The sequence below is a fragment of the Mus caroli genome, unplaced genomic scaffold, assembly GCF_978045245.1.
Source record: "Mus caroli unplaced genomic scaffold, Mus_caroli_1 scaffold_14, whole genome shotgun sequence".
In the NCBI taxonomy this organism is placed as follows: domain Eukaryota; kingdom Metazoa; phylum Chordata; class Mammalia; order Rodentia; family Muridae; genus Mus; species Mus caroli.
Window position 1 is genome coordinate 113,894,651 of NW_028227269.1, and position 13,059 is coordinate 113,907,709.

The 13,059-nt window shown below is 38.7% G+C and overlaps 1 protein-coding gene across 4 annotated transcripts in view; it reads left to right on the forward strand.

Moving 5' to 3' along the window:
- Esyt2 (extended synaptotagmin 2) overlaps window positions 1-13,059 on the forward strand; it is a 101,583-nt gene that overhangs the window by 65,066 nt on the left and 23,458 nt on the right. For 2 of the 4 annotated variants that reach the window (XM_029484378.2, XM_029484379.2), the window contains exons 8-14: window positions 1,561-1,681; window positions 4,033-4,209; window positions 5,717-5,799; window positions 8,764-8,812; window positions 9,985-10,074; window positions 10,492-10,587; window positions 12,408-12,509. In XM_029484378.2, coding sequence (XP_029340238.1) covers window positions 1,561-1,681; window positions 4,033-4,209; window positions 5,717-5,799; window positions 8,764-8,812; window positions 9,985-10,074; window positions 10,492-10,587; window positions 12,408-12,509 — 718 coding nt within the window. The remainder of the gene's footprint in view (window positions 1-1,560; window positions 1,682-4,032; window positions 4,210-5,716; window positions 5,800-8,763; window positions 8,813-9,984; window positions 10,075-10,491; window positions 10,588-12,407; window positions 12,510-13,059) is intronic. The other 2 variants (XM_029484380.2, XM_021179169.3) reach the window with 1 other exon arrangement.

Genomic DNA, 13,059 nt, shown 5'->3' on the forward strand with positions numbered 1-13,059 from the left:
CACATATCTTTATGTGTGTATATGTGTGTACATGTGTGCATGCATGCATTTATATACACACAAACATAAATACTTAAATATATAACACATACAGAGAGAGAGATGCACCCATTGTTAAAAGTAAGCTATCTATTGTAAAATATATAGGAATATCCCTTTAAAATATGAATATCTGTAGATATATAATTTATATATAACTATATACATTTATATAAAATATAGTGGTCACTATGATATAGATTTTATGTAATAAAATATAAAATTGAGACTACGAATCTTGAGACCAAGATTTTGGATTAAGTCAGATGGATATAGTAGTACATACATACCCGTCAGGGATCCCAGGGCTTGGAAGGTAGAGGTAGGAAGGTCAGAAATTCAGTGCTATCCTGGTCTACATAGCAAATTTGAGGCTCTCCTCTACTATGTGAAACCCTATCTTAAAAAGATTTTCTGTTGTGTACATCAAGTATACAGTAAACCTTATGTTAAAACTGTTCAAAAAAGATAAATATTTAATAATTGAGTCTAATCTTTCCAGGCTTTGTAAGATAGTATATGTGTTGTATTCATGGGTTACAAAATGAATCTGGGACATACGAGTTATTACAAAATAGGAGCAATGTGCGAATCAGTTCACTGTGCAAGACATTTTTGTTGTCACGATGTAAAAATCCTTGTTACTTCAAGACTTCAAGAAGAACTTATATTACATAGTGAATGTGAAGGAGGGTAAGGGTCTGGGTCAGGAGAAGCAGAAGATGGTGGTATGAGCAGTAACATTGCTAAAAGCAGACTTGGGAACCAGTGCCTGCAAGAAAAGTTGTGAATGCTTGGATGCTGGGAAGGGGTCTGGGAGCAGCTTCTACACCTAATAATTGTGCATAGTACTGTAAGTCTGCCAGGAGTATTGGACACAGTGACTGCTGGGACTGCTGGTTTCTAGACATAGTACTGCAAGCTAAAGGCACGTACTACCTTATTTCAGCAGTGAGGATACTCCTCAGAACACTTCAGTTAGGAATGGATCTTCTGTTTCAGTAGGTATTCAGTATAAACAAAACAGTTACTTTAAGAAGAAATGCTGAAGGCAAGGAAGCATTTGGTTTAAGACTACATAGGATCCTATACCTCCTTACAGAAGAACAGGTGTACAGTACCTGCCAGCTCAAGTCTTTCAATCTCTTCAGAAGTATTAACAGGATGGCCCACTGATAGGAAGAATGGTGCTGTGTGTGACTGAGTCCTTTTCTTTTATTAAACTGAAAGACTTGTGAAGAAAGGTTCATCCCTATTGTCACGCATGGATCACTTTTGCTTAAGTGATTATGATGACTGACAGTACTATCTGGGAGAGTTAGAGAACTCCTACCTTGTACATTGCTATAGGATCTAAGTTGTGCATGTTTGTTGTTAAAGGTGATAGCAAGTATATATGTATGTATGTATGTATGTATATGTATACATATATAATTATTATATATGTATACATATATAATTTATATATTTTATATAAATTATCTTATATAATTTATTTATCTGATTGTTCTTTATTAATAGTGGTTTATCTGATACTATCATTTTGGATATAATATCAAACTATCTAGTGCTTCCCAATCGAATCACCGTTCCTCTTGTCAGTGAAGTTCAAATAGCTCAACTGCGGTTTCCCATACCAAAGGTAAGCATGCATTTGTACCCACTAGTGTTTAAAAACATACGAGGACTTTTTCAAGCACAGGGTGTTATCTTTACATTTACCTTGTTCTTCTGAACAGCTCTCCTGCCACTTGTGTTAATACATTGCTAGCTGCCCTGCACTGCCCAGAGGTATTCTAGGGTGTCTCTTACCCTAAAGCTGTCCAGAGACTTCAGGAGTTCTTATGCTTCTGGCATGTTCCTTCAGGATACCAGAAGGGCTCATTCTATAAGTGTAATCACAAGTCATAAGAATAGCAATAAACAATAGGTAAAAGTCATCTCAGGAGGTATATGCTATATAGTGACGGAATGATTCTCAGCAACGAGTGATACAATGAAAATTCTGATAGGAAAAGTGTACATTTTTTCTTAAACATTGGAGTGGACTATCTCTGGAACTACTTCATATATTTTTATATATACACACACACACATATATAAATTTTACATAAAATTTAAATATATATGTTCATCAGTGAAGTTGGTCTTGCTCTAAAGAGGTACCATGGCCACAACTCCTATGAAGGAAAGCTTTTAATTAGGACTTGTTTACAAGTTCAGAGGTTTAGTCCATTATCAACATGACAGGAAGCATGGTGGCATGCAGGCAGACATACTGCTGAAGAGATAGCTGAGAGTTCTACATCTGGATCTGCAGGCAGCAGCAAGAGAGAAAACACTGGGCTTGGCTTAAGCATCTGAACCCCCAGTGACCATTTCCTTCAACAAGGTCACACATCTTAATCCTTTCAAACGCTACTCCCTAAACATTTAAATAAATGAACCTATGGGGGCCATTCTTATTCAGGCCACCACAGTGACAGAAATGGCCCTTGCATAACAACTGCACTAAAAAACGGAATAACAGAACTCTTAGATGTGGAGGTGCTGTAGAACATGTGACTGGATATATTTCAGCTCCTGTAAAATGTGGAGCATAGAAATAGGTCATATGTCTATGGAGTCACCTTGAGTAAACAGAACAGCTAGAGACAAGGTGAGGTGTTGCTCTGCTGATTTGAGAGCAGGTCTAAGTGTCAGCCAGTTGCTGTGAATCCAGATGTTAAGGAAACAGTACTACCATGGCTGGTCTGCAAGGAGTAGTCCTGGTGCATACATACTCTTTAGGTTTCCTAAAGCAGAAGGTAAGCCGGTGCCGTGAAAACTGGCTGTAGTTTTCAGTTTTATTTCCTGAAGTAGAAATAACATTGCCTTGGTGCCCTTTACTTTTTTTCATTTAGACTTTAACAATACACACATGGACAAACATGTGTGAGTGTGCATACATATAGGTGTGCGTGCACACGCACTTGCACACACACACGCGCACACACACACACATGCACACACACACACACTCACACTCAGCATATATATCAATTCTTATTTCTTTTTTTTTTCTCTCTTTGATGCTGAGGCTCAAACTCATGTTCTCAGCCTTCTCCTTACATTTTTTTTTTAAAGAAAGCATACCCTATTTAATTTGATGATAAAATTATATTGTAGGCATTCAACAGATATGATAACACTACATATAAGAAAGGGTACTCTTTCTTTAAAATATAATAAAAGTTTGTTTTGTACATTAAGTACAATAAACACTGGAGCTGGCCTAGATCTTAACAATCTTTGTTCTCTGAGCTCAATGCAAATCTTGTGGGAAAATGTGGCCATACCATCTCAGCTGTAACTATATGAAACTACAGGCAAGAATCTTCAAGTGCTTTCTAAATTGTACTCATCTTCAGAGAAGCTTGCCTTCTCCTAAGAAGCAGGAATATTAGCCTATAATTTTTTTTAAGCATTTGGAGGAAGAATATTACCCTACCAACCTATTTGTCATAGAAAAATGAGTAAATATTTTTCCTCTTACAAATAAAACAACTTTGGGGAAGAAGTGTTTATTTTTGATGAGCGCTACTTCAAAGTTTCAGTTTCTTCCTTTATAAAGTAGGCTTAATAACAGTATTTCATAGAATTGATCTAAAAATTGAATAAGAAATGCTTAGTAGCAGCTCTGATATACCCTATCCTGTTATTACCTACTTAGTCTCAGAACGTAATAATTTTTGGTGACCCTTGTGGCCATATGTTATTGGCTTCTTGGGGGTAAGCATGCTGCCCCACTAGCACCTCTGCAATCAGTGTTCCCTCTGCCAAGTCTCTTGCTGCACTTCTTACCATCTAGTGGGATGGCATGCTGTCCTCCTGTCTTAATTCTTGTTTTCTAAGGATCTGTCGCAGCTGAGCAGTCACAGTTTCTGCTGAGGTATATATTTTATGTCTTCCATTCTCCACAGCAAATGGTCAGTGGTTTGTTCCTCTCTTCAGGGTGTCCTAAGGATTCACTTTATTGAAGCTCAAGATCTTCAGGGCAAAGACACCTACCTTAAAGGCCTTGTCAAGGGAAAATCAGACCCCTATGGAATTATCCGGGTGGGCAACCAAATCTTCCAGAGCAAAGTCATCAAAGAGAACCTTAGTCCAAAATGGAATGAAGTGTATGAGGTAAGTAAGCAGTCGGGTCAAGGCATGGTAACTGAGAGAGGGCACGAGAAATCTCATTCCAAATCTGTCGCACAAAAGTGTGGCTAACTTGGACCATTGTTAAAGGTTTTTTAATTTCTCATTTTTGAGAACGTTTGTACTTTCTCTCCTACCACAGGACAATCTTGTAATGTGAGCACATAATAGTTTTAAACAGTGGTTACGTAAGGCTACCACAATGACTTGTGGCAATATATTTTTTAATGTAAATAGGTTTCTGATTATAAAATACTATATGTGGCTAAAACACATAAACATAGAAATATGCTGTTTTATACATTTTCATTTAATATGTTTGGACAACTTTACATCTAGTGGATAGATAATGGTCATTATTGGTTTTGTTACGTTTTGTTTCCTCTTTTGTGTTTTTTTTCTCTTTCTTTTTTAAAAACATTTTATTTCCTTCCCTTGAGACGGTGTTTCTTTATTTATTTATATCTTGGGATGGTCTATAACTCCTGATCCTTCTGCTTCTGCCTCCCAAGCACTTGGTGTTCACTGCCACACCCAGCTAGGATCTACTTGACTTTTGTAGTCATTCCATTGAATTTCTTGACCTGGACAGGCCTGGGCCACTAAGTGCAGTACTATAGGTAGTACTCCTTAAGTATAATGTCATATGTATAAATTGCTGGATCCAAAACTGGAGGTTTTCAGAGGACAGAATTGTTGTTGAGAACAATCGTGTGTTCTGCTGTTCTGCCCCTTCCCTGCCACCCTCAGTCCTCTGTCACCTGTCAGTTCCTATTCTCTAAGAGGATAAGACTTGCAAACTTTATATGCCCCGATATAGGGGAATGCCAGGGCCAAAAGAATGGGAATGGGTGGGTAGGGAAGTGGGGGGCGCTATGGGGGACTTTTGGGATAGCATTGGAAATGTAATTGAGGAAAATATGTAATAAAAATATTAAAAATCAAAAAAAAAAAGTTTTTCAAGATTTGCATCTGAATGGAACCAGTTCAGAATTTAGGACTATTTTCTGTGTCTTCACTTGGTATAGAGCTTAGATTTTTTTTTTTTTCTGAGACAGGATTTCTCCGTGAAGCCCTGGCTGTCCTGGCACTCACTTTGTAGACCAGGCTGGCCTCGAACTCAGAAATCCACCTGCCTCTGCCTCCCGAGTGCTGGGATTAAAGGTGTGCGCCACCACACCCGGCTTAGACCTTAGATTTTATGTATGGGTGACTTCACACCTCCACCTAGTTTTAGGGGCTTGTGCCTTGGCCCACTGACACAGAATTCGGATAACCAGAAACAGGCCAAGAAGACTTGTTCTGTGGGCAGATATTTTAGAATGGCCTAGTCATCAAGAAGTGTATTCAGTTTTCTGACAGAAAGAAAGTAGTATACTTTTAAAACTGCTTACTGCAAGAGAAAAATACATGGTAATATTTGTTATAATCATCATACTTAGTATTTGATTATGATAGTAAAACTGCCTAACTACTAACCATTAATTTTCAGGCTTTAGTGTATGAACACCCTGGACAAGAATTGGAGATTGAACTGTTTGATGAAGATCCAGACAAGGATGACTTCTTAGGAAGGTGAAAAAAAGAGCTTGGGAACACCCTTCTAGTCACTCTCCTTGATGCAAACTTTAAGATTCATTTATTTACACATACACATTTTAAATGCCTTTTACATAGGTCATCTATTTTACCACATATCTTAATTTTTTATTTATTTTTATTTTTTATTTTTTTTTACTTCTAAAAACACTCTGTTGTCCATCACAGAGACTTACACTAAGGTTCATTCCACCTGTCAGTTAGACTATGCAAGCTGGAGAGCCAGTGAATGCAGAGCTCCCTCACCCCCCAGCCGCTCTTTGTGCAGGGAAGTCTGAAACTACTTCCTTCCAGGTTGTAAATGTGGATTTAATGTTAAGCTTTTCAGTTTGCTAGGGTACAGTCACTTTCATGATACCCACGTATTGGGATGGTAAATAATGCTTTGTTTACTCCAGTTGAAGAACTAATATACCTGGGGAAATGGGCTTTTAAAAATATATTCCTGACTGACAGATGGCTCAGTGGTTAAGAGTGCTCGCTTCCCTTCCTCGTACCTAACACCTTTGTCTGATGGCTCACAGCTCCTCTGGCTCTGGGGGTACCTGCACTCACCTCTTTCTTTCTTTCTTTCTTTTTTTTTTTTTTTACACGCACACACATATTAAGATAGCAAAAATAAATATTAAAACATATGTTTCCAGGACTGAGAAGATAGCTCAGTTAGAATGATTCTCAAGATTCGTACCAGTAGCAAAATCACAGTTATGAAAATAGTTACAATCATCATACTGTAATCTCCATTACTGTGAACTCTTTACCCATCTCTACCCCAATGCCACAAGTGCATCACAGTGTGTCCACAATAAAGGCATCTTGTGAGAGATGGCTCAGTGGCTAAAAATTCTTGCTGTTCTTCCCAAGTTCAGTGCGTAGCACCCATGTCAGATGGCTCATGGCTGTCTGTTATATTAGTTCTTCAGCTGTAATAAACAAATCAGTATTTACTGTTCCAATTCATGGGTACATCTCAGTCCTCCACATATGTGGTAAAATAAATGTCATACAGCAATAAAAGTACTTTTATGGTTAGGGGTCACCACAACGTGAAGAACTATATTAAAGGGTCACAGCATTAGGAAGGCTGAGAACCACTGGCTTAGTTTTTAGAATGCTTTCATTGAAAGCATAAGAGACCATGGATAGATAGATAGATAGATAGATAGATAGATAGATAGATAGATAGATAAAGTGGGCTGGAGAGGTGGCTCAGCTGTTAAGAGCACTGACTGTTCTTCCAGAGTCCTGTGTTCAATTCCTGGCAACCACATGGTAGCTCATAACCATCCAGGTAATGGGATCCAATGCCTTCTTCTGGTGTATATGAAAACAGCTGCAGTGTACTTGTAAATAAAATAAATCTTTTTAAAAAGTGGGGGATTGGGCATAGTGACACAGGCTTGTAATCCCTGGGGATGGATTGCACTGGGGAAGCAAAGACAAGTATATCCTTGGGGCTAATTAGGGGCAACTAAAGTACTTGATAAGTTTCTTTCTAGGTCAGTGAGATACCGTGTTTCAAGAAAACGAAAACTGTACATAAAGAAAAACATTGGCCTCCACAGATGTGTATTTGCATCTGTACACATAACGAATAAATATGCATGCACACATTTAATAAATGTTTATCTAATTAAGGTTATTTAAATGAGTTTCTTGTCGAGAGGGATGGTGAAGGATTGGGTTACATTACCAAGGATTATGCCTCATCAAGTATGGCCTTGTGTGTTATGCTCTGACTTGAGAGTCTCTAAGACCCATGGATTTTACTGTGTTTTCAGAATCTGTGATTGCATACAAGCTTAAGTAGGAGCAGGAACATGGTCCAGTCAAATATGTATATAAGATGAGAGGCTGGTAAAGCAGCTAGGAGCATCTTGTCATTGACTAGGGCTAAGACGGGACTGATTCACCCTGAAATCCAGATTGTAAGGGAGAAGGGAGATATGTTCAAAAGTACAAGTATACTAATCCCGTCATCATCATTGCTGGCTCCAGAGTGGTAGTGCCATGACTGAATTAGAGTAGGATTGTTTGGTAATAGAACCTACTCTAGACCTGCTAAGGGACTTGATATAGTGTGGACTTACACTTCATTATACAAGTAACTGTTCACAGTGATGACTGAGCACAAAAGGATAACATGTAAAAACTCATCAGCTAGCCAAGCATGGTGGTGTACACCTTTAATCCCAGTACTTGGGAAGCAGAGGCAGGCAGGTCTCTTGAGTTAAAAGCCAGCCTCGTCTACATTATGAGACCCTGCCTAAGAAACAGAAAATCATCTGTGGCTGGGGAAATCAGTGCATGAAGAACTTGCCATGTAAGCATAGGATCAAAGTTCAGACCCAGAACCCACATAAATGCCAGAAAAACAGCACAGCTGCCTGTAATTCTAGCAATTGGAAGGCAGAGGCTAACATGGCCAGAACAGTTCTACTATTTAAACTAGTCATATCAGGCTCTGGGTTCTACTGGAAGACTGTCATAATGAGTAAGATGAAGCGTGTTTGAGGAAGACCCCTGACGTTGGTCTCAGGCGTCCATGTACGAGAATGCTGTCAGTTCCCAATGCTAGTCGTAGGCTTCCACGTGCATGTCCACATGAGCAGTCCGTTCCTGATGTTTATCTCAGGCCTCCATGTGCACGCACACATGAGCAGTCAGTTCTAGCCTATGTATTCTAGTGTTAGTTCTAGTATATGTGTTCAGTATTTTGAAAATTAATCCTGTTATTTCTTACTCTTGATTTTATTGGACATAAGTTGTAGGAAGCATTGAGGAAAGTTTCCTGGTAAATTGTATAGCTTTCTTTTTTTTTTTATTTTTTTTATTTTTTATTTTTTTTGCATTTCTAGACTACTTTTTTCACAGACAATGTTCAACAGTTCAGAAGTGCATTTCTGTGTTCTAAAATTTTGTGTTGTTTTATTCTTACAGTCTTATGATTGATCTTATTGAAGTTGAGAAGGAGCGCCTTTTAGATGAAGTAAGTTTCCTCTGACTTTGGTCCACTTTATGAACACTGTAAGTGCCTCCTGTGTGCCAGCGTCACTGTGACCTACTACTTTTGCCTGCCTACCCAGTGTGAGAAGTTTGACTACTACTCTAGGAACAATATTTGCTTTGTAAATGTTTGAAATGTAAGGGTATCATTCAGTAATAGTCTGCTTGTATAGATGTGCAAAGCCCTGGGCAGAAAGTGTGGGTGAGCACAAAATGGAAACTTGAATTTTCCTGTGGACAGACTATGGTGCCTTGGAGGAATTAGGGCAAAGATGTGTAAACAGATTACAGATGGAGTTTTTTGTTGTAGTTGGAGTGAATAGCAGAGACACACAGATCTGTCAGAATGGAAAAGGTATCTGTAAATGCACTAATAATTTGCAACAAAAAGATATTATTTCAAGTAGGGAGAGTGATCCATAATGCCATAAAAATAAGAAAATACATAAAGGAAAACTGCACAATAGCTTCCAAAAGATAAAAGATGGGTAAGACTTGGGCCAGTACAGTCTCCTCAGCTAAGCCAATGTTGAGACCCCTCTAAGTTCACAGCGGCACCCTTCCTCATGGAGTGCTTCTGTCCATTTCTCAGTGTTTCTTATACATCTGATACCTGCCAGTCAGTGAGCACAGAGGTGAACAGGAGAGACAGAATCCTTCCCATGGCACTCATTTTTAGCATTGAGCATTTGGTTGTCTTCATTTAACTACCTTTAAGCTGAAGCAACTATGCACTGTTTTATCAATTGATGTACAGCAATGAAAAACCAAGTATCTGAACTTGATTCTGCTGTTCAGTGTTTGGGATTAGTGTTATACTCTGTTAACCTCTAAATTCTCTGTGAGAGCATATACACGGACATAAACCTTGTTAGTGCTGGACAGTACTAGAGCACTTGAGCCTGTATGTAATGATAGTTCTCCTCACATCTTAAAGGCTTTGTTGGGCATTGGGGTCTTTGAACATGGTGTCTGGCCAACCGGGGCGGGCCCTTGGAGCATGAGACATAAAATGGCAAGTGCACTCCTTCAGGGCCAGTTAAGAACTGTTGGTGCCACAAGGTCAGTGAGCAACTTGCAGTGTTTTTAGACTTGGTTTAATCAGAATTTTTTATTCAGGAACATTTTTGCTGAACTTAAACACTTTGTCAACAGTGGTTCACTCTGGACGAGGTTCCCAAAGGAAAGCTGCATTTGAAGTTAGAGTGGCTCACACTGATGCCTGATGCTGCAAACCTTGACAAGGTACTGTGCAGTGTCTTCTCTTCATGACCACCTACTCCTGATTATTAGGACCATTCTCTTTGATTGTGTTGGTATTTATTTTAAACAAAATTGTATTAGTAATTTTGATTATTGTGCCATAAGTCTTTACAGTGGTAAACAGGAATAAAAGTGTAGAAAAAAATTTATAGGTCATTATTCCTATTCTGAGACTTTTAAATTTTGTGCTTGTGGTAGCACAGGGATTTGAAGAACTATGTCATCTTAGTGCTCCATTTTAATTGGTTTGTGTGAATAATTGTCTTGTCACTTGACAGTTCTTGTTCTGCTGCATGGATTAGATTGTGTGTTACTTTATCAAGTGAAGATTGTGTGTTACTTTATCAAGTGAAGATAGTGTAGACACACACTCACAGAGACTTGTCTCTCACCTCCTAGGTGCTGGCAGACATCAGAGCTGACAAGGATCAAGCCAATGATGGCCTTTCATCTGCACTGCTGATCTTGTATTTGGATTCTGCAAGGAACCTTCCGGTAGGTAACACAGAGCTAACTCCTGTGAGTGAGTGTGTTTCTTACTTGGAAACTACTACCTTGTCCAGCTACGATATGTTACCTAATCTTATGTGGCAGCAACAGAGAGAGGGCCATAAGGTAGTATTTGCTTTGCACATCTGTATTTGTATCTAATTATTACAGCCTAGTTATCTCAGGGTAAAAATCCTCCTCTTAAAATGAGGAATAAATGAAGCAGCTCTGATCACACACCCTAAGTGTGTCTTAGATATAGCACAGTGGAGGGTGAGCTGCTGAGCTCTGACTATCCTCAGGGGTAAAGTGGAACATTATTAATGCCACCAGGTAGGTGCTGACCTTCAGGTACCTGGGACACTTCCAACTGAACAAAGGCACAAACAGAGTCAAATAATAATGTTTATTTGTTTATATCAGATTGTTTTGGTTTTAGGAGGGAAAAACTGTAAAATAAAAAGTAATTTGAACATGTTAGGGATAGTGAATTTTTCACTTTCCTGCTATAAATCCCACTAGCTAAAGTCATGTTATCCTCGTAAACGTTACATTATTGGGTAACTTTTTAGGTGCCAATGTGCTTGCATATGAGGGCATTCCCTATGTCATTGTGTCAACAGCTTTTTGTTGAAAGATAGAACACTGTCATCAGTTACAGGTGGTGTACCCACCAAGATTACCCATTGCATAATTCTGCCTTCATACTAAATGCTCAGTCATATAAGTGCATTTGTGAGCAGACTCCAAACAAAAGCAAACAAGCACTTTCCTTATCTTGTCTAACAATCTTTCTGGGACTTTTATCCTGATAGCTTATGAAATTGCATCATGTAACACCTTTTAGTTTTTGGAAATTTTATGTTTACTTGAGCTTTTTAAACAAAAAATGAAATTAATATTTTTGTACATTAGTATTTCAGTTTAACAACTGAAATATGATTGAGCATTTTATAATAGGAATATATAGTTATCATTTTGTTAATACCATACCCTTTCTTTCAATGACGTTTCCTTGTCTTAACTTTTAGCTATTTAAATTCGTACATTTTTTTTCTTACTTTAATCTTTCAACCAGTCTTTCCATTAAAGCCTGTGACTGTTCCTATTTTTATTTCAGTATCTACTTTATTATTACCTAATCTTTCTGTAGAATTCCTCACAGAGTAGAACTTTCTGCTTTTGACCACAACTATGTTTGATATATAATGTTGCAATGTTTTATAGTGCCTGAGGGAAGTTTATTTGTCAGACTGTCATGATGGCTCAGTGTGTAAAAGGCAATTGTTTCCAAACCTGGCCACCTATGTTCAGTTCCCAAACACACTGGTCTGTCTGTGAGAGAAGAGGACTGACTCTTTTGGGTTGTCCTCTGACCTCCACCTGAGTGCCATAGCAAGCCCCCTACCCCAACTAAATACATATAAAAAATGTTTTAAAAGAAATGAATGTATTACACAGTTTAGGATATAGAAGATAGTGATGGTTACAGTTGAAAAAAGAGACTGTGCTTTTCTGTAAAGCCATATGTTTTGTCACTTCGATTTGAAATGCAAATAATGTCACATGAGCTCAAGAGAAGGATGTGCTACAGTTCTGTTCCAAGGGTACTTTGCTCACAGTGTGCTGTGGCTCATCAGAGGCAAAGGATCCACAAAGCCATACCTGCTGTTTGTTGGTTTTAATGGGGAGGCTTTGTTGGCCAGTCCCTGTCTGTCCTGGGATCCATTGACTCTCTCTGCACCGTTTATTTGTGCTTCTGGTGTGTGCCCACTGACCACAATCCACCATTCTTTGCTTTCTCTTCCTGTCTCCATTTTCCTAAGAGTATCTACGAGGGAAACTTTGGGTGTGGCTACTTAAAAGAGAGGCGAGCGTCGGGACTAGTGTTTTGTGAGAATACTACCTCAATCTATAGAACACTATTTGTGAGTCCTCCAGCTCCTTCTTCTGTGTTCATTGAAGACTGCCCGTGTGGCTTGGAGCTTCTCTCTGTGCAGTCTGCTCACTGGAATGTCTGCATGCTGTTTTCACTTTCTTGCATGACTTCAGTTACCATGTCTTCATTTGATGCTGATTTTGTCAAATGTGACTCTGCTGTGATGTTGGGAGTACATCTGACATGAGATGAACTAACATGAACTAACTCTACTGCTGCTGGTCCATAACATGGTATAATTAGTCCTCTGAGGGAAAAATAAAGCCATAAGGTTAAATTTATTTTGTGGTTCATTTCAGGAAGAAATATAAATTTTGCTCTAACTTTCACAAATCTACTTTTCATCCTCAAGAAGGATAGCAGCATTAGAACTTAGGTGGCCTTCTAGCCCACACCACCTTGTCCTCTCTGTCACCAGTTATGGTCACATGAAGCCACGAGTCTGCACATCATTTGAGAGCCTGCTTTTGCCACAGGCCCAGCCAGAGCCTTTGGAGAAGAAAGCTATAGGGGGTCCATAATTTCTTTCTTTCTAGGAA